Source organism: Leuciscus leuciscus, assembly GCF_965113295.1.
Source record: "Leuciscus leuciscus genome assembly, chromosome: 1".
NCBI lineage: Eukaryota > Metazoa > Chordata > Actinopteri > Cypriniformes > Leuciscidae > Leuciscus > Leuciscus leuciscus.
The window spans coordinates 53,625,174-53,646,751 of record NC_138725.1 but is presented as its reverse complement, the minus strand read 5'-3'; the positions used below and the strand labels follow the sequence as shown (position 1 = coordinate 53,646,751).

General features: G+C 37.3%; 1 protein-coding gene across 3 annotated transcripts in view; it reads right to left on the bottom strand.

The window, feature by feature from the left end:
• syt3 (synaptotagmin III) overlaps positions 1 to 21,578 on the bottom strand; it is a 36,716-nt gene that overhangs the window by 2,566 nt on the left and 12,572 nt on the right. For all 3 annotated transcript variants that reach the window (XM_082142572.1, XM_082142570.1, XM_082142571.1), the window contains 8 exons: positions 17,046 to 17,450; positions 16,791 to 16,899; positions 15,416 to 15,598; positions 11,891 to 12,017; positions 11,357 to 11,575; positions 7,822 to 7,942; positions 6,735 to 6,906; positions 429 to 558 (listed from right to left, as the gene is read on the bottom strand). In XM_082142572.1, coding sequence (XP_081998698.1) covers positions 429 to 558; positions 6,735 to 6,906; positions 7,822 to 7,942; positions 11,357 to 11,575; positions 11,891 to 12,017; positions 15,416 to 15,598; positions 16,791 to 16,899; positions 17,046 to 17,450 — 1,466 coding nt within the window. The remainder of the gene's footprint in view (positions 1 to 428; positions 559 to 6,734; positions 6,907 to 7,821; positions 7,943 to 11,356; positions 11,576 to 11,890; positions 12,018 to 15,415; positions 15,599 to 16,790; positions 16,900 to 17,045; positions 17,451 to 21,578) is intronic.

Sequence of the window (21,578 nt, the reverse complement as noted above, 5' to 3'; positions counted from 1 at the left end):
GTCAGTGAGTGAGTAGTCCGCTCTTTTTCATGCCAATGTTTTCTGATTAATACTGTCAACATAATAGGCAGCAGCAGCTCTATTAGACTGTATTTACACTGCAAGGTCTAATGCACACATCCATTTTTTTTGTTCCATTTGTTTACATTAACTAAAAACATAACTGATTGTGTTTACATTAACATCTCAGCCAAATGGGCATTTTAACCAAAAGGTGCATTTGACCGCAAAGTGCAAGCACTATTTACATGCATGCAAATAAAACCTAAGTACTGCTACTTTTAAGACGTGAACCTGCTCGAATGGTGTTCACTCATAAGGACAAATGGTTATCAGGTGCAAAAATGAAGGACATGCATAGAGGGCACTGCCTATTTTCACATGCTCACAACACACACACACACTCTCCATGCGGTCACGCTGTCTACCTCCACCAGCTGGTGCCAGTGTTCAATAGGCTTGCGGGGATTCGCCAGCATGGCTGTCCAGTGCTCCCTTCCTGGCCCATCAGCATCACTGCCCACACGGCACATCCCAATTACCTCATTATGACCGATACTGAGAGACGAAGAGAGTGAGAGAGAGAGAGAGAGAGAGAGAGAGAGAGAGAGAGAGAGTGGGAGGGAGGGATTGAATTAATGCAGTTAGGCTAAGAAATGAAGGAGAACCACAGCACAGTGCATCCATTACAACAAATGGACGAGAGAGAGAGAGAGAGAAAGAAAGATGGAAAAGAGATACAGGAGAACATAAGGAGCGAGAAAGCACAAAGTAATAAGATATAAAATCAGTCCTAATCGACATCATATAATTAGAAAGATACAGACAGGACCTTCGTGTCATATAGCAACCTGCACATTAAGACACACACACAGACACACACACACAGACACACACGCACACACACACACTGAGAGAGTTTCCACATGCAGTCCTTTAATTACGAAGACACAGTCAGAGAGATCACATAATTACACAGATAAACAGAGAACAGAAGGGGAGAGAGACAGAGGTACATTCCAATTACTGAATTACAGAGATAAACAAAATGAGGCGGGAGCACAGGGAACTGAATGAATGAGTCGAGTGAAAATTTGTCACAGAGGACAGATGGGTATTCGTTTATGATAGGTCTACTGATTACCAAAGATAAAGAAAACGAGAGAGAGAAGATGAGAAGAGAGAGAGCTGTCATAAGCACTTAATTACTCGAAAAGTGAGTATGAAAAGCTTCTTGAGTAAAGGTGGAATAACAAATGGATTTAATAAGTGGAACTTAAATAAATCTTTCCTCTTGCATTTACAATTGATCAGAGACAAATGAGACAAAATTAATTATAATAATGCATAATGTTTACTTCAAAGCTATTGTTAAATATATATTCAAGAAAAAAAATCTGTCGTGATAGGGCTGGATTTGTATAGAGACAATATGATATAACTTTATGAAGACCTACTTTGATGAACATCAAACAACAACTAACCTATTGCAGTAGAGATGATATATACTTAGTAATTTCACAAGAGTCCCTGCAACTGTTTTCATTTTGTTTTTTGTTTTTTTACTCATTTACTCAATTTGTTTTTAAATGTTTTTCACCTAGGCTGGTGAAATATTATGCTGTAATATTGTAAAAAATATTAAATAAAAATTATATGATGTCAAAGCTGAATTTTCAGCATCATTACTCCAGTCTTCAGAATCATATGATCCTTCAGAAATCATTCTAATATGATGATTTGGTGCTTAATCAGCATTTCTACTAAATATTTTTTGTCGAAACGGTGAAACATTATTTTTAAGGATTTTTTGATGAATAGAAATTTCATAAGAACAGCATTTATCTGAATTAAAAATAAAATAAACAATAATAAAATAAAATGTTAAATTAAACGTTTGTAACCTTATAAATGTCTTCACTGTCACAAAAGTATTCATTTCTTTAGTAAAATGATTTGTTCAGATGGTTCAAACAAACAGGTTTAAATAAATGGGTCAACAATTCACTTGAGCTCCTGAATCTATTTTCTAAAATATTGAGTTAAATGCTGCTGTGCACCATGTTTATACATGTTAGTTTAATTTAATGCAGTCACCCTAACTCAGATCTTCATTTTGTGACAGATAAACACAGCTCTGATAGTTAAACAACTGACTTGAATTTAACCCCTTAAATAGCTTCAATGTAGCTTGTAGAGTAGATAACTACTTTCTAAAAGGCACTACTTAAAATTAGTAGTAGTTACTGCCATTAAATCAAGTTGTGAAGACTTAAAACAAAGTCAAAGTGTTGTAAAAATCCTGAAATCAAATGAATAACATCATGAATAACGTTTTATGAAGCGTCTGCATGCCAAGAACAACATTCATTTAAATACAGAAACATTGCAAAAGATTTTTGCATTGAATGTTTAGCATATCATATATAGGCTATGTAAGAAATGACTATTATCCAACAGATAACGCTTCTGAATGGAGCGTTTGGCACAGATGGCATGCAGCAATGCTAAGAGCAATTCATCAGGCGTTATCTGTGGCTCACAGATGAGCGGCTTCATTAGGAGGGGCTGGTGGTGTGCCGCGTGCCATTGGGGAGAGATGGAATCACGGAGAGCATCGACAAACACATTTGGGGAACTCAGATGTGGATTTCCTTAGCACTGAAAGAGATTCTTAAAATAGAACCTGATGCACGATTTGTATGCACCTGATTTTCATGAGGAATATTTTGTTCCACAAAAGCATACAAAATATGGGCATAGAAGTGGGATTAGATGATACACACCCAACAGTGGGTATACGTTCTTTTAGAAAAGTGAAAAACATAATAACTGAATAATATAAAAGCTGGACATAAATGCCATAAATGCCACACCTGATGGAGTTTTAGGACACCATTAGGTCACTTGATGGAGTTTTTCGGTTCCTTGCCACTGTTGCCTTTGGCTTGCTCAGTTGGGGATATTTTGGGGATATTTAATTTAATTTTATCAATCAATAAATTCCTCTTGAAACAAACTTTGTTGTATTATTTTAATTTAATACTGTGAAGCTGCTTTGATACAATCTGTATTGTGAAAAGCGCTATACAAATAAACTTGACTTGACTTGACTCTGAAGGTCTATCATACTGAAGTGCTGCATGAAGAGCCGAGCCAAACACACAGACACAGACACAGACACACACACACACACACACACACACACACACACACACACAAACACACGGTGCCCACCAGACAAGAAACAATGGGTGTGTTACAGAATGTCTCACCACCAGATATTACTGTCATTAGTATTAGGCCGTCATGTATATTCATGAGATGTCTCTCTTTATGCAAAACAGTGCAGACGTCCACCAGGAACAGTCTGACACACAGGGGCATAAGGCCCTATGTTCAGTGGAGCGCAGACACATACAAATTTGTGCAACAGGAATTCTAATTCACAAATTAAACAACAAACTATCATATCAGTATTAGCCAAATGCCTGAAAAGATAATTTATTCAGTTTTCATTGCTAATTTCTCAAACAGCGTACTGTAGTAAAATGCACAGTGCAGGTCTAGACTGAACATTTTAATTAAGTTACTTAATTCATCTCATTAATAATAGTGTAATTAAAGGTACACTATGTAACTTTTTTTTTGTTCAAAATTAACAAACGAGTCAATACATCATCAATCCTTGTTCCAAAACGTGTTTTTGTCTTACCCTGATTTACTATGGTAAGCCTATTATAAGTGTTTATATTTCAGACTGGGCAGAATGATTTTCGTGGGAAATTGTGTACAAGGGTCATTCGCCCATGCGTGCTTCGTGACTCTTATCCATAAATAGAGAAAAGTTGCTCCGGCTACTTTGACGCATGTACAGTATGGTGTGGGGGTGACAGAAGTTAGTTGTCACAATGAGCGAGGAACCTCTGGGGAACCAACATTGGCTTGGCTTTTTGGAGATGGCGAGAACTGAGGGATTTGAAATGTTGTAAAGGTGACGCGGTGATGGCGTGTTTATTACTCAACAGGTGAGTAAGGTATTTTATTGATCAGATAATTGCCTTAAGTAGCTCTCTAACAGAGTGCATTGTAAAGCATTATCTGTTGTGAAAGGTCATTTAATCATGGTTGTTGTAGCTGTGCTTGAATTTATTTTCAAGAAGGTACCGTGTCTATTAATGTTTATAGCTACAGTAACGTCTTCAGCTAGTCAGCTTGAGATCCTTTCCATCTAAACCGGTTATATTTCTTAAGCCTATGAGCAGTAGGATAACCATATTCATCCACATAGTCACGCAGAACAAAAGCACAACCAAAACAATGTTCTTCCGCAAAATGCTTACAGTTCTGATTTTTAATCTCTAGAGGGCCATAGTGAACCTTTCAGTGAAAGTTAGTGAAAGTTACATAGTGAACCTTTAAAGGACCCATTGCATGGATTATTTAATTATTTTAGAATGTTTCCTGGGGTGCCCTTATAATGTTAGTATGTTTTTTAGATCAAAAGTTGTTATAATTTAGAAATAAAAGGCATATTTCCTAGCCTGATTTTAGCCTCTGATTTGAACGCTCTGTTTGAAGGGGCGTGTCTGCTGTGAGACTTCAGATTAAACGCCCACTGCTGTGATTGGCTGACATGCTTGCATATTAAATATTTAGCATTACATGTGGAACTCTCTCGAAAACGTTTACTATTACAGCTATTATACGTTTTTACTATTACAGCTATCGGGATTAACGAATCGTGAGAAGTTTTTTAAGTATTTAGATCTATTCCCATCACATAAAAGGTTGCAGTGATGAGCATTGAGCAGATGACAGCCTGTTGATCGCGTGAATGAAGATCTTATCATTGCAACGCAGTTTCTGCACTCTCACTAATGATTTCACCAATGCAAACATGAGGTAAGTACAGTAAGAGCTTCGTTGTGCAGCGTAACAGCGTCATTGATTTCATAACGAGTTTTGGCAAGTGTCCAGATAAACTTGCGCTGTGCGATTGACAGCTTGGGCGATTGGAAAGGGATTGTTCTTTGATCGCTCTCTGTATATATATTCATCACAGTTTAAGTAAGATTATTTTCATTCTACCAAGAGAAACGACGTGAAGTTGATCGTTTAGTCACTGGCTTGATTTACTGATGCATAAACAGTATTGAACGACTTTGAGAGAAAGATTATCTGTCTGAACTTGAACAATTACACATCAGAAATTCACATAACCCCACTGGTTCTTCAGAGGCTCGGATGTAGGAACTAAAAAAATACTTTTGTGTTAATTTGTACATCCAAACACTGAGCAGCTGCCATGCTTCGCTCGTTTGCAAGCCATGATGTGGAAAAACCAATATCGCGCTTGCGCAGCTCATTTTCTCATGGGCGGGACAAATTCTTTTTGCGGGCAAACAAGAGAAAGGGGAGGTGACCTTCCCCCTTATGCCGACATAAGGGGAAGATTTCTAGATTCGCTCGTCTGAGCTTTAATTTTCTCAAAAATACCCAGGGCTTGGTTTACACCCATCAAAACGTCTAGCCACTGGGGGACCATAGGCAGGCTAGGGGAACTCATATTAAGGTTAAAAAAACCTCATCAAGTGAAATGTTCATGCAATGGGACCTTTAATAAATGAAACTATAAAAGCAATTAATCAAATCTGTAAACATTAAAATGTTACATATTTAATAAGGATTTAAAAAAATATAATATAAACATTTAATATGCTATAATAGATTACACATAATTCAGTGTAATAATATTACATTATAAGACATTCTTTAAGATTCTGTTTCTAGGTCATTAAACAAATAAGTACATTTTGTGACATTGATCATGTGACTGGTCAGATGTTATTGCTTTTGTTGAAGCTCAAAATACTTTTAGGATCATCTCAAATTATACTTGTGGCGTTCAATTACTTCAAGTACTTGTGGAGTTAGAGTGCTGCATGTTCACTCAAATATACATTATATCACACTATATATATTATATACACACACACACACACTACTATTCCAAAACGTTGAAGTCAGTATGATTATTATTATTTTTTATTAAAAGAAGTATTTTGTGCTCACCAAGGCTGCATTTCTTTGATCAAAAATATAGTAAAAACAATAATATTGTCAATTTGTCAAATATTATTACAGTTTAAAATAACCATGTTCTATTTCAATATGTTTTCAGCATCATTACTCCAGCCTTCAGTGTCACATGATCATTTAGAAATCATTCTAATATGCTGAATTATGATGAAACATTTCTTACTATTATCAAATGTTGAAAACAGTTGTGCTGCTTAATATTTTTTGTAGAAACCATGATGCATTTTTTTCAGGATTCCTTGATTAATAGAAAGTACAGAAGACAGCATTCATTTCAAATAGAATTAAAATTATAAATGGCTTTACTCTCACTTTGGATCAATTTAATGCATCATTGTATTAATTTATTTTATAAAAAAAATCTTAGGAACGTTAGTATCTATTACACTGGAGAGATTAAAGTATTTACACAAGTGGACTCCACAAGTGGAGATCTAATTTAAAGTTCTCCCTCTGACCTCTTATAAAGGCTTCATCCATTCAATGAATTCTGTGAGACACAGCCTGTAAGCATGCCTAAAGTTACAAGTGGGCACTTCCTGTCAAGCCTCATATCACAGCACGGAGCTTGACATGTTGCAGCATGAGTCTCAGATCCCATCACAGCATGAAAAAGGCAGTCATGATCTTACCAGTCATAGTCCATGACAGCAATGATGAGCGACACATTCTCGATGTTCTCGTTGGGGATATCAAAGACCAGAGCCTCATTATATGTAGGATTGAGAGTATTCTTCTTTATGGACGTCTTCCTTTTTTTCAGCCTTCGACCTTCACAAACCAGAGATGCCTTTACGTATGGATCTGAGAGAGCAAGAACACAGGAGTAAAGGAGAAAGACAATTTGTCAAAGAAATAGCAACAGCAGCACATAATGTTTCGACAACATTAAAATTAATGCTAATAACGATATTAGATTTTTTTTTTTTATCATCGATCAATTATTGTGCTAGCTAAACATTAGCATTGGCGTAATGATGCCTGTACCGAATGTTGCTTTTTTATAATTCACCGTCATGTCCTATGAGAGAAACTTTATTACATTACTTTAAGCCTTGCTGTGATAATAAAAAAAAAAAAAATCAGGATTCCTTGATTAATAGAAAGTACAAAAAACAGCATTCATTTCAAATATAATTAAAATTATAAATGGCTTTACTCTCACATTGGATCAATTTAATGCATCATGTATTAATTTCTTTTATAAAAAATCTTAGGAACGTTAGTATCTATTACACAAGAGAAATTTAAATATTTACACAAGTGGACTCATAGCAATACTCGTAGCAATAACGAAACATTAGCATTGGCGTAATGATGCCTGTACCGAATGTTACTTTTTTATAATTCACCGTCATGTCCTATGAGATAAATCTTTATTACATTACTTTAAGCCTTGCTGTGATAATTAAATTAGCCAACACTAATAACAGATGTCTCTTGTCCTTACGACTGCAATGTTGATGCCTTTATGAGGCGTTTTTTTGACTTTCAACTTTTTAGAGGTGCTATTTGATATTCACAACTTCAGAACTGATGCTTTTATGACCTTTAATGTTATTTCATTATTCACATGCTGGACGTGTTACATCAAGGTTATTAATGAGCAGCGGTTTCATCACGTCTCAATGTTAGCAATGTCTGAGGCACTAATGAGGTATCGCTGTTAATTATGAGGGAATTAGAGGAATGGCTGGGGACAACGAGCGGCCCAGGCACCTGAGAAGCCAGTGAGGTCCATAGCTTTCAGATTGGTGGCCTTAATGATGGTGACGGTCAGTCGGCCAGCTGTTGGCAGGTAACACAGTGAGAAGTTCAGCTCGCCCAGGTCAGCTTTCTCCTGCAGACATAACAAACATATGGAAAGTCACTGAGAGTAATGCAAATGCTGAAAGTAATGCAAAAAATTATAATAATGAAATTCATGGGAACCTTTTAATGATTCAACTTTAAATCCTTGAAATGTTTCAATAATTAATTTGTCTCTTTAACCGAAAGGATAAACTGAAGGAATGTCGGTGGCTTTTAATACTAAATCAAACTTCAGGTTCAATTGAAATGAAGCTCTATAGACGGCATCTGTGGCCTGCTTTGATTACCACAGATAACTCGTCCTTGAATTTGTACAAATAAGATGAAAATTTGTTTACAGCAATGCACTTACAATGGAAGTCCATGGAAATGCACCATGAAAAACATGAAAAACACACTCTTTTAGGAGTACAGGCATGACGCTTGTGACCTGATCACACGTTCATCAATTTTAATGCAAACTTGCTGCTCAACTCCTGTTATGCTATGCAAATCCATTAAACCCTGTAACTTTTAGAAAGCAATACTACAGCAGAGAAACTGTGTACACACAAGTTCAAAAGTATGGGATTGGTAAGATTTTTAATGCTTTTGAAAGAAGTCTCTTATGCTCACCAAGGCTGCATTTACTTGATCAAAAACACAGTAAAACAGTGATATTGTAAGATATTATTAAGATTTAAAAAGTAAAAAGATTTTAATATATTTTAAAATGTAATGTATTCCTGTGTTGGCAAAACTGAATTTTCAGCATCATTACTCCAGTCTTCAGTGTCACATGATCATTCAGAAATCATTCTAATTTGATTATTTGTTGCTCAAGAGATGTTTATTATTAATATTATCAATGTAGAAAACAGTTGGGCTGCTCAGTATTTCTCTGGATTATTTTAGCAAAAGTGACAGTTAAGACATTTATAATGTTACAAAACAGTTGTTTTGTACTTTCTATTCTTCAACTTAATGTATCTTTGCAAAGTAAACTTAACTTTAAAAAAACTTACTGACCCCAAACCTTTGAATTGTAGTGCAAGTGCATCATTGTACACACAGTTTTTGCAAAATGATTGTCTGAATTTTACAACTTTACCACACTGCAAAAAAGCATTATGCTGTTCCTTGATTTTACAAAGCATACTGTTTAATTCAGATTGAAAATCTATTTAGATTTATCACGTCATCACTTGCATGTGTTTAAAGAATGTCAGACAGATTATCCTAGCTTAAAAGCATGTGTTGGATGCTAGGTTTGTTTTCCCCCTTATACGCTTTGTTGAGACTTTCATCTTTCTCTCAAGTTCTTGTTCTGCCAGACAGAATTAATCATCAGCTATGATGAAAAAGGAACAAGGGCAGCAGAGGTAAACAAAAAGAGCCGCAATATTCCATCAAAAACGTCAAGCATCTGAGGTACATCTCTCCAAGACCTATAGAAGCACCCAGCTTCGGGTCTGAGTCTGTACACGTGATGTGAATGCTACTGTACGAACCTCGAAAAAATAAATTATACCTCAAGTAATTTTTTTTTTACCAGCTGAGTAGGTAAATCGGTTAACGCCACCTGAGTGGCCGAGCGGCTGAACATTTCATTGACATCCATTCACATGTCAGACACACAAATGTCAGGAACACACTCAAATCCAGCATGAATCACTGAACCATTTTTAAATTTGTCTTGTCAGACAAAGTAGATGGAGCCAAATTTATCTTCTTTCCTTCATTTGACCTAGTCATGCTGTGGAAAATTTCATCTTCCTTATTTAAACACACTACAGCTTGTGTTCGTTTTGATTAATTCCCTCTGTTCTCCAAAGGTACAAATAACTTTTAAAATAACAATATTCTAGGATCATGATAAAAATGTTTCTAAAAACCGCTCCATTAAGATGCTGTGGCAATTTCAGAAGTGCTCTTGACAAAAACTCCTTTGCAGAGTTGACCTTCACTAATTTCATGCAATTTTCCCGGGAAGGGCGAGCACATGCATCACTAGATCTCCTCACACCTCTCCTACCAACATCCCCAAGGACACATCATCATCGACTTAGCATGTAATCATGCATGATTTTCAATTGTGAAAAACGTCTCGTGAATATAAAATGAGCTTTTTAACTCTGCTTAAGAGAGATACGCAAATGCCATGAAAGATACCATAATTATCATCAAATCTGACTTGGCTAAGGTTCCTCAAAATGAAACCAAGCATAATTTATTGGGTGAAATTTGCTAAAGAGTGTTTAGGTGCAAAATCTTGCCTCTAACAAAATACCACTGGCAATACAGTTTAATAGACACTAAAGGCATAAATATAGTGCTATATTTAATTTTTTTCCCAGGAAAAACACGCCTCACTTCTAGTGTAAAATGTGGTAACCTGTAATTTTTACCTTTTATAGTTATTTCTACCTGAATCGTTCCTTAAAAATTAGGTTTGTTGTTATAAATTAATGCATTTAATTTGATTCAGCTATATTAAATAATAATATAAAACTTGAAATTGCTATTTGTCTGTCATAATTAACATTGCGCATGTACCACGCAGGGAAGGTAGATTTTGCTCAAAAGAGACATTTGTGGATCTTTTTATTGATGACAGCAGTAAAATGATGATCAAGTGAAAGAGAAGAGTGTTATATCTTGGCACATATCCAGAAGTTTGGTGTAGTCAAGAGCACTTCCAACATTTCCAATTCAGGTGTTGGTGTGGGGCTAATGTGTTCAGTGCGAGTGCTTTTACATATTGAGCTGTGGAGCTCATAGAAGACCCGGATTTGAGTCTGGCCCAGGTCATCCTGTTTGACTTCCTGTCTCCCTGCTACTGTGTATGGCAACTAATATGACACACACAAAAAAAAATGCTATCCATCATGGCTATTCAACTCAGGTCCTGGATGTCCAATTTCCTGCAGGGTTTAGCTCCAACAATAATCAAAACCCAAACATGTATGACTTTCTTTCTTCTATGGAACATAAAAGATTTTTATCCACACAATGGAAGTCGATGGTCACATCATCTTTCTTTTTTTTCTTTTTTTTCTGCAGAAGAAAGCAAATCATACAGATTTAGAGTGAATTTTTGGGTAAAGGATTTCTTCAAAACCACACGCAGGTGTGTTTCATAAGAGGACAGCAGCTCTCCAGGAGCGAAGTTGAATAGCCTTGCTCTACAATCTCAGCATAGTACGCCAGATCATGATATTAAAAAATCTGGTAGTTGTAGTCTGTTGCGTCCTTCACAACCTAGCACTCAGAACCGTTCTTTTTTTGGTGTGTTTGTGGCGTTACCTAATTTGCATAAACCTTTCAGCAAATCGAGTGCTAAAACAACACAGCATTGAGTACGGTATTTGCACATGTTGTCTATCAACCACTCCTTCTCACTGAATTCCTTTGTGTTTAAGGTCTAATGAACCTTTAATGTGTGTCTGTGTCACAATCTCACCGCGGTTCCTTCTACGATGTCTCTCCAAATAGGCTTTTCCCCGGTTCCCTCGCTGAAGTCCAGCAGGTTATCCACCACCACTTGACCTATGAGGTCATGTCTGGAGAAACGGTCGAAGTCGTAGACGGAGAAGTGGAGCTTGCGCGAGTGCAGCTCAGCCAGGGGCACGCCGAACTGGAACGTCTCATTAAAGATCGGGTTGAGAGTTTTTCTGTGCACCTGCGAACCAAAGCCACGGAGAGACCGAGCGGAAATGAGAGAAAGTGAAGGAAATTAGATAAGCGGAGGAGCTGAGAGGGAAAAGCGAGTGAAAGGAGCGAACAGGAGATCAAAACTGCAAATGCATAAAGTTAATTCAAAATGCAACGGCTGATATAGATGTATTTTTAGATGAACTAGGGCATTGGAAAAAAAATCCACAGGCAGGCTGAGAAACGCAGATCTTAATGAGTCCTAAGAGGGTCTGCCATCTGAACAGTGGATTATTGTAAAAGCAGCGAGCTGACTGCTGCCTTGCTAGGATAGAAAAGATACCTTGGTCTGAAATTTCTTCTTCCTATCAGGCAGTAAGTAGATCTTGACATAAGGATCGGAGAAACCATTGGCATCCTTCGCCGGGAGGTCCAGGGCTTTCAGTATCTTAACCACCAGCTGCTCCGTGCTGTAAGAAAGACATGTCAGCGTCACCATAATTCACTTTGAACTATCTGGAACTGTCTGCGCTCGCTAGCCTGGGCGTAAGTTCATTTCAGCGTCATCTAACCGGCAAAGACAAGAGAGTTGGTTTATGCTGAAATAAGCTGACATCAAGGCCAGTATCAGGAGAGCATTGCTGCACTGAGTTCACTAAAGCTCAATGGCTGTCACCAAGGTTCAGGAAAACAGGGAAAAAAGAGGAGGTGCCAATGGTACAACTCAGCTCAACAACTTGGAAATAATTGACAGATGGATGGAGCCGTACTTGTGCTGGGCAAGCTAAAAAGATCTTGTATGAACGTGAATATATGAGATAATACATCCCTAATGTGAATATAAAGACATGAATATTTAATGTGTAATGCAATGACTGTGGCCTCCAACACCGGACTTTATTAATAATCCAGAGCTTATTACGAAGCAAATCATAGGTCATTTCAAGGCTAGACTGCAGTGGTCTGGTGCCAAGCACAGTACGACCACGAACTTCTTAAGCAAGAGGCTCACCCAGTGTTTGCGCAGATGTAAATAAGAGAGGCAGGGCAACTTCTATGGTTGCTAATCAGGCCTTGTTAGAATGTGTCTCTCAGCGTTAACAAATGCGTCACCCTTTCATTAAGACACTTAAACAAATCAGCAACACTGGGGGAGGAAGAACACCAGCAGAAATCCAATACGGCCTTAGACTGACTGACATGTTGCTCACAAAGAATGACATGACATGGTACAAATCTCAACAAATCAGGATGAAAATAAATACATTATTCATGCAATATTATCATCCAATTTGTAAGTGACAAATTTAATCATCTTATATTGTAGAAACGTATCAAGACAAGGATTAAAGTGCTGTTTACACTGACAGCGATTTGAAGAGTCATTAATTTTCAAAGACAGTTGACAATGTGCGCAAAGATATTTCGACTTATTTTTTTATTTTTTTTCGGTTTCCGCAAAAATATTAAGTAATTGTTTTCAACCGTGATAAGAAATATTTCTCGAGCAATAAATCAGCATATTAGAATGATTTCTGACGGATCATGTGACACTGAAGACTGGAGTAATGATGCTGAAAATTCAGCTTTGCTAAAATACATTTTAAAATATATTAAAATATTTTAAATTGTAATAATATTACTGTTTATACGGTATATTTGATCAAATAAATGCAGCCTTGGTTAGCATAATTAACATCATGCTATTAATAATACCCACTGAAAGGAGGTGGTAAACAAAATTTATCAAGAAATAATCAAATGATGGACAAGAGTGTTAAAATGACAATATACGTTGTGTAGATTAACGTACTTGCAGTATTTTAACCATGATTCAGATGCCATGAGCAGCACAACCACCAATGGAAGTGCAAACAGTGTTTCATCCCCTGAATTAATTGGCTAGAGGTTGAGTAGGACCACCTACTAGCAACCAATGGCACAAAAACTCTGAAATGTCCTCCGATTAATTGCTGTCAGCGTGAGCAGCCCTTAAGATGTTCTTGCTAATAGTAAAATCACATCAGATTGCAAAATAAGATATTTGTTGACATTTCCAGTTAGAAAAAACATTCCCAGATGCATTTTGAGCTGTCCAGTCTAATACACATTATATCAATTTGGCGGAATTAGAAATGAATCTCACGGAAAGTGGCATGCAGCACAACAGCACACTTTAAATCAGACTGGTCTTTAGACATGTACAGTGCTATTAGCGCTCAGTGCTATAATTGAAAATGACAGGCTCTGTCTTGCCCACATTAGAGCGAGCATTTAAAGAACCCCCCCACCACCACCAGTTGTGTGTTGCATCGCACAATGGCTTTTCATTATTCAGTGACAGGCTCATTCAACCACCCCCTCCCTCCCTTTACAAAATCACTGCAAACCAAAACAAGAACTCAAACAAAAGTCATGCATTTACACATGCACCTGAAAGCGCTTGTGTGGGAAACACAATGATCAGCACTCAGCTGGAATCTGACAAATAGATGGATAAATTAAAATAATAATAAACCAACATCCAGCTCAAACCTTCGTAGACAATGGGATGGAAATAGCTGCTATTCCCTCTGCGCTGCATGTGTTATCGGCCTGCTGCTGTGCTGATAGAAAGCTGCGTCCCACCGGATGCGACTCTGACTGACAGTGTCAACCTGCCCGCAATTCCCAAAATGCTTGTAGCTGTGACATATTCGCATTGATGTATTGCAAACGCAACAGCATAGCAGGAGGTGTGATGATGTCAATTAAACACACGGAGATGAGAAACAATCTTGGCCACTAGCTCTCACGAAAATGCTTAGTAATATGTCCGGTAGCATTTGCTTTAAAAGGAATAGAAATTCTGTTAATTTACTCACAATATGGGTGGGCAAATTGACCACAATGTTATATCAAAATATAAGTCATTTTATTTCACAATAATGATAGTTCTTTTTGTTAAAATTATATTATTACAATACCAACATTTTTGATTCAATTGAAATATCACAATTCTCAAAACCAATTTCGATATCACAGCAAAAAATTATATTAGCCGAACTCTTTCTTCTGTGGAACACAAAAGATGTTAGGCAGAATATCTGTCTTTTCCATCCAGTGAATGTGAAGGGTGGCCATGGCTGATCACTTTATGGAAAAGAACAGCTTATTTGTTCCACAAAAGAAAGCAAGTAATTTAAGGTTTGGAACTACATCAGGAAATGATGACAGAATTTTCATTTGAGGGTGAACTATCCCTTTAATTTAAAAGCTTTTCATCTCCTACGCACACACAATAGTGACATACTCACCTTAGAACTCTCACAGAAGAATATAATAGACCGATAATGTGATGAACAGGAACAGAAGTGTCAAATCATTTATTTGAACTACTCCCTATGTGCAAGGAACGAGATATCAATCTCCACTCACCCATCTTCATCTTTCTCTCTCTCTCTCCCTCAGCCTCCTCTGTAATTCTGGCCGAAACACAGTGCTGTGTTATTATGTGTTGACAGGCTGTGCTGTTTAAAGTGGCTGGTCATATATAATTCATGAGTGAAACAGCCTCTCATTCCTTCATTTCTCAAACATCAGCACTTTCCACCATTCTAATGTCCCTCTGCATGACGGCAAAATAAAGGACCCTGTCTGACGTGCACGGGCTGCCCACAGCGGGCCTGACTATAACTCATTGTGCTGACTGCAACTCCCCTGCTTCTTTCTCCAGCTCGCCTTTTCAATTGTAAGCCCTGCCGATGAGATCTATTTATAAACCACTGATGTATTTAGAAGCATGGATCCACATTGTGTGACAGTTCCATAAGAGACACTTGGCCGTGGGGAGAGGAGGTAATGGTGGGATGGATCCGAGCAGACTCACTTGAAGGCGTAGCGCAGAAGGAAGCTGATTTTGCCGCAGTTGTCGCCTTGTTTGCCATCGCCCTGGTCTCCCTGGCGCAGCCGGTACAGTTCTGGTTTGATCTGCCCAATGCTGGTCAGCTGCTCACTCTTCTCCTCACCATGGAAATCAGGGCTGGAGAGCTGGTGAGTCATGGGCTTAGGCCTAGAGAGAGACCAGAGGGTGAACAACACACTCACACATGCACATGTATAGACAAAATCCCACCACACCAGATATTTCACCCCAAAATAAAAATAAAAAAAGGAAATTATATATTCCTTAAAAAAGGAAGCCTATTTGAACATTTTGGCTTTCTGCACTGCACTGCGCATTCTTTTCTTTTCTTTTATTCTACTAATGCAAATGCGGGGCGAAAAGTAGAGAAAAAAGTGAATGCACATATATACTTATTTAAATGTAAAGTATTTATTTATCACGGTATTTGTTGTTTTGCATGATTTTATGATTCATTCTAAATGAATACACTGTTTACATGATTACAGTTATTTTTACTGTAAAGCACTACAAAAAATATTGTATTGATATAATGAGAATATAATGAAAGAAAATATGTCAAAATGTCATGAAAAAAGTTTTTAAATACAGGCTTTATTTTCTTACGCAGTATAATATATGCAATAATATTATTTATTTATTTATTTATTTATGTGTGGTCATGTTTTCATGCGATTCAGTAAGGTATTTAAAGACATTTGACCCCAGGATGTTCTTGAAGTAATGACGTGTGCAGATATACTTGATGACTTGACTTAAAGAATATACTGTTTTCAAAAAGTAATAAACACTTCTGTTCAAATGCTTGGGGCACTTTTTTTTCTTCTTTTTTTTAAATCAATACTTTATTCTGCAAGGACGCATTAAATTGATCAAAAGTGCCCAGTGTATAGTACAGTAAAGATTTCTATTTGAAATAAATGATGTTCTTTCGAACTTTCTATTCACGAAAGAATCCTGAAAAAAAGCAGCACAACTGTTTTCAACATTAAAATTTATCAGAAATGTTTCCTGAGCACCAAATCATCATATTAGAATGATTTCTGAAGGATCAAGTGACCGAAGACTGGAGTAATGATGCTGAAAATTCAGCTTTGCTATCACAGGAATAAATTACACTTTAAAATGTATAATACAATATAAAGAAAACAGTTATTTTGGTAATTATATTTCATGATATTACACAATATTTTTACTTTTTTTTAATAAATCTCAACAGTAGCGTATGTACGATTTTTCACTAAGCAAAAACACACATTCTGCAAGACACAAACTACACACCCATTCCATCATCCTGCAACACACACAGAGACAGGAACAACAAGACAAGGTCACTGACCTGGTGGTGACCTGCTGCTGGTAGTGGGCATTGGGCAGGTCTTTCGCAGCTGAGACTCCCTCTGTTGCTGGGGGCAACTCGGGAGATGTCTGGCTCAACTTAAGGTTTGCTGGAAGAGAAACCATAAGCCATAGAAAAGATTAAAGGAGTGTAGTTAAGAGAATGGAGGATAATTAACAATGATCATTGTCTTTTAGGTCTCGCAACGAGTAAAGTAGTGCGTCTGAGTTTGATACAATGCAGAGTTCTGCTCACCAGCATTGTTGGGATAAGAGTCCATATCTAGGTAGGAATGCTCCTGCATCTCCTGCGGACCCCCAACCACACTCCCCACTACCAGCCCCCCTCCGCCCTCCACCCCCATCGGGTCGGAGAAATGGGGGTGATGCTGACCATGCTGGGAGAGTGAGGGATACAGCGAGGAAGAGGACTGAGTATCCTTCCTCTGCAACAGGGGAGGAAGGAGCGAGGAGCCCCCTCCACCTCCGACCCCGCCCAAACTGGCACCGCCGGGCAGGAGCCCCGATGTTAAGCTCAGACCCCCGCCTTCCTTATCTCTCCACGGCAACCAGCAAAGCTTCCAGGAGACGAAGAGAGAGACAGAGAGCAGCACAATGCCACAGAACGTTACAATGACGGAGAGCAGACTCACAGAGATCTCTGAAACAGAGAGAGAGAGAGAGAGAGAGAGAGAGAGAGAGAGAGGGAGAGTGAGTATGATTTATTACAACCTTGAGAGGTAACAAAAATCATAAGAAATGTAATGATTCTGGTTCAATTCCACTGAACGCTTCCGGTTCCTTAACAAATCCACTAATGGTTCTTTTAGACCTAGAATAATTGGTCCTACCTAGATACTAAATACATATACTAAATAATAATAATAATAAGAAGAATAAAATAAAAACACTTTTATTCAACCAAAATTCATCTACAAAAAAACAAACAAAAAAAAAACATAACCTAACTAAAACATATTTGGTAACATTTTAATTTGTTTTAATTAAGAAAGTCCTGGTCCAGATGGCAGCACAAACAGTTTAACATAAAAACAACAACAATTTAAACAAGTATAAATGCATAATAACAACACAAATCTATTTAAATCAGAAAAAAAACAGAAACATTTCCTTTAGAGTAGTTTGTAAAAATGTAAATATTTATACTATATTTAATTAATATTAATATACCATTTCAAAATTTAATATTGTCATTTAAAAAAAACAGCCATATATAACACTGATTTAAGTATCACAACACACAGCATAGTCAGCATTTTTGGTTCATTTCGAGTTGTGGTTCAGTGATAGATTCAGTGAGTGAGTGAGTCATTAGACTGATTCAAACTGACAACTCACTCTTTTTTACCAGTTCATTACAAACAACAGGTTTTGTGAGTTAATTCTACCCTGCTCCTGCTGTCAAAACCCTACCTTACTGGGAACCCAAAACAATGACAGAACTTATTTTAGGTATTGAGTGCCAGATTAGAAAACCTGCAATATTAGTCCATATATTTTGTCTTAAAGGTAGGCCTATAGGGTAGGGTTTTTTTTTTTTTTTTAAACCAGACTTTTTGTTATACTGGTGGAAACTCTCTTCATATCCTGATAGCAATCAATAATAGTAGTGGTCTAAATATTAAAATAATTATATATATATATATATTCTGTTATTCGGTCTGAATGCAATGCTACGATGTCCTCGATGTCCCGGGGGGGTTGTGATCAGCAGAAAAAACTAACAAACAAACAAACAAAAACAGCCGTTGCAACGGCGTTCAAGTGCGTGAATAACGGTTAGCGATCTGCCTTTATAAAGCGGCATCGAACGGCAATTACACTGAATCGTTCTTGTCATTTGTCATCGTTGGAACAAGCCCAACATAGAAGTTGCTCGCCATAGAAAAGCACCTCTTCGGCTCTTTCTCTAACCAAATCACAGGCTGCTATTGTGAACGCGCCTCTCCACTGCTGTGCGCGTTCCGGTGAGAAGACGAACAAGATGCTGAGCTCGTGATGTGAGGCGCTGTCAAAAGCTGTTATATATTGGCGCTTTTATATACTGTTCAACCAAAGCATCACTGAAATATTTAAATGTTTTAGATGAATGCAGAAGTGCTGTTAATGGAAACGAACATCATGGAATTCATTTGGTTACAGTATTTTTTCAAATGAAACTCAGTTCTCAGTTCCCAACCCTAGGTAACAAACTTGATTGCATAACCTAGGATGATGAACACAGAGATATTTGAAAAGAAAAATGTGCAAATGAGGTAGCGTTGGCAGACAGATGCTGCGCTTGGGGAATGACTGGGAGAAACCGAGGGAAGTGCAGAGAGAGAGAGAGAGAGGATCAGAAGGAGAAAAAGGAAAGGAGATGGCGCATTGTGCCTGTAAATTACCACCGGCTCTCCTAACATTCTCAAGCCCTTATCTGAATACAAAGCCAAGAAAACGATGGATTTATTTCCAAGCAGAAAAAGTGTCAATGCCAATGACAATTTCCACAAAGATGTCCTCTAAACTGTGATTAAGCCTTATGACTCTGTCTCTCACCAAGTGTGAGCTTTCAATCACGCAGCCTTTAATAACAATTTCTATGAGTGTGCATGAGTGAGTCACTTGAAAAACGTAGACTTTGGCAACTCGGTTTCAGCAACAGAGCGCTCCTCTCCAACAAGCAGGGACAAACAAGTGCCTGCCAATCAAAAAAAACAAAGGGCCTGTCTGTCAGTCTGACTCTCGAGAGCTCTATTCAGATCTCACACCCACAATGTTCCTCAGTTTACCCTGCTCGCACATCACTTCCTCAGACACAACACCCACCAGCTCTAAAACCCCCAAGGGTGGTTCTACCTTGAGCTACTCTGTAATTTCTATTATGCAAGGAGGCTATATCGTATGACTATCCGCTCTCCCTTCATTTTCCCTTCCGTCATGCCATCTTTCTCAGTTTTTGTTCCATCTTTGTTTCTTCTCCCAACCACTCTTTTCCTCGATGATCGCAGATCTCCAAAGAAAGAGCCTGGGTTGGGCAAAATTCTGAATCGGCTCCGTTTCAATTTATAATTTGGAATTTTAATTGAATTGGTCACGTCTCACAGGATGTTGGAATGAAATTTAAACTGGGATGAAAGGAAGAGGAATTCATTGGAATGCAAACAGTCACAACAGAGAGGAATTTCAGAAATCCAACATTACAAAACAGGCAGGTCTGGATCATGTTGTTTTGAAAGCCTCTGGTCAATTTTGAATATTTTGAGATTTCTTCGTCCATGGTTCATAAAATGAGAGCAGTATATATATTAATTTAGTAATACATAAAAAGTTATTGTTTTAATAAATTATATTATATTCATTCAGTAAAACTACATTTTAATATAATTAATTATTCTTTATCTCCCCCTCTCTCTCTATTCAAATTGAACATTTCATATTTTCAAACACATATAATATACAATTACTATATATATAGTAATATATCAAATTATCTAAAAATATAATTATTTAGTTATTTTACCTCCTTAAATTCACCTTTGGGTTTCATCATGTTAATAAATACACATATATTATTATTGTGGTAAAATGTCTCTGTATACACAAATCCAAATGACACAAATCCAGAACTAAATGATCAGCTGAGTAACTAACCCATGGCTTAGACAGAAACCTAAGGTTAAAAATACTTTATTTTTTTCTGTTTCACCTTGTACAATTCAGAAATTGCCAAACCTTGGCATGACTGCACACACACACAACCTCTTCTGGTACGTTACAGGAGAGACATCATGCTTTCCATCCTCATCGTACACCACCTTCATCATTTGTCTCCCTTGCATCTCCTATGCCCTCCTCCTCATCCTTTCCTTCTCCCCCTCCTTCTCCCCTTCTTATCCTCCCTCTTGCTGTCTTCCTTCTTCCTTTCTCTGTACTTTCTGTCTCTCTTTGGTGAATAATTCATCAGTCTCTGTATGTCATTAATCACTACTTGTTCAAAGATATGATCAGAGAGAGATACAGAGGGAGGAGAGAAGGGACTGATCTGTCAGCTTGAAGAACAAGACGCAGACAGAGAGAGTGAGAAAAACGTAAATAGCAGGAGAAAACGGAAGAGACTGGGACAGGAAAGGAGATCAGAGATATGAATGGTGGAAGGATGGAAATGGAGAGAGAAGGCATGAAAAATGATAAAGCGGAAAAAAAGGAAGAAAGGTGGTGAAGCAGTTGTTCTCGATTGCTGATCGATCTGTACTTGTGGGGATAAAAAAGGATAAAAAAGAGCTAAATAAATAAATGTATAAAACAATAATAAATTATAATATAAATTATAATTATGATTATTACAAATATATTCAAATAATTATAAAATATTAAATTCACCAACATTTAATTAATCAACTCATAATAATAACAATAACTATTAATTAATTAATTATGTTAATATAATGATAGCGTTTATGTTGTCTCACTTCAATAACAACTGCCTGTTATACACCAGTGTAAGTAATTGTTCATTTCACTGTATTCAGGTTCACTGGCAACAAGAAGTTCATTTTAATGAAATATGAACAATGAAAAAAGTTATGGATTGCTAAAAGAGAGGCTATTCAAGGCAGCCTCGAGTTTCATGGCTATAAACTGAGAATAATTTATATACTACTTAAAAATGTAGGTAGCTGTTGTTTTTTCCCCAGACCTGGAGTGTTGGGTGGTCCATAAATTTTGTTTTACTGTGGTCCACCAGCTGAAAAATAGGGTCACTAACTGATGAGTTGGTCATCAGCTG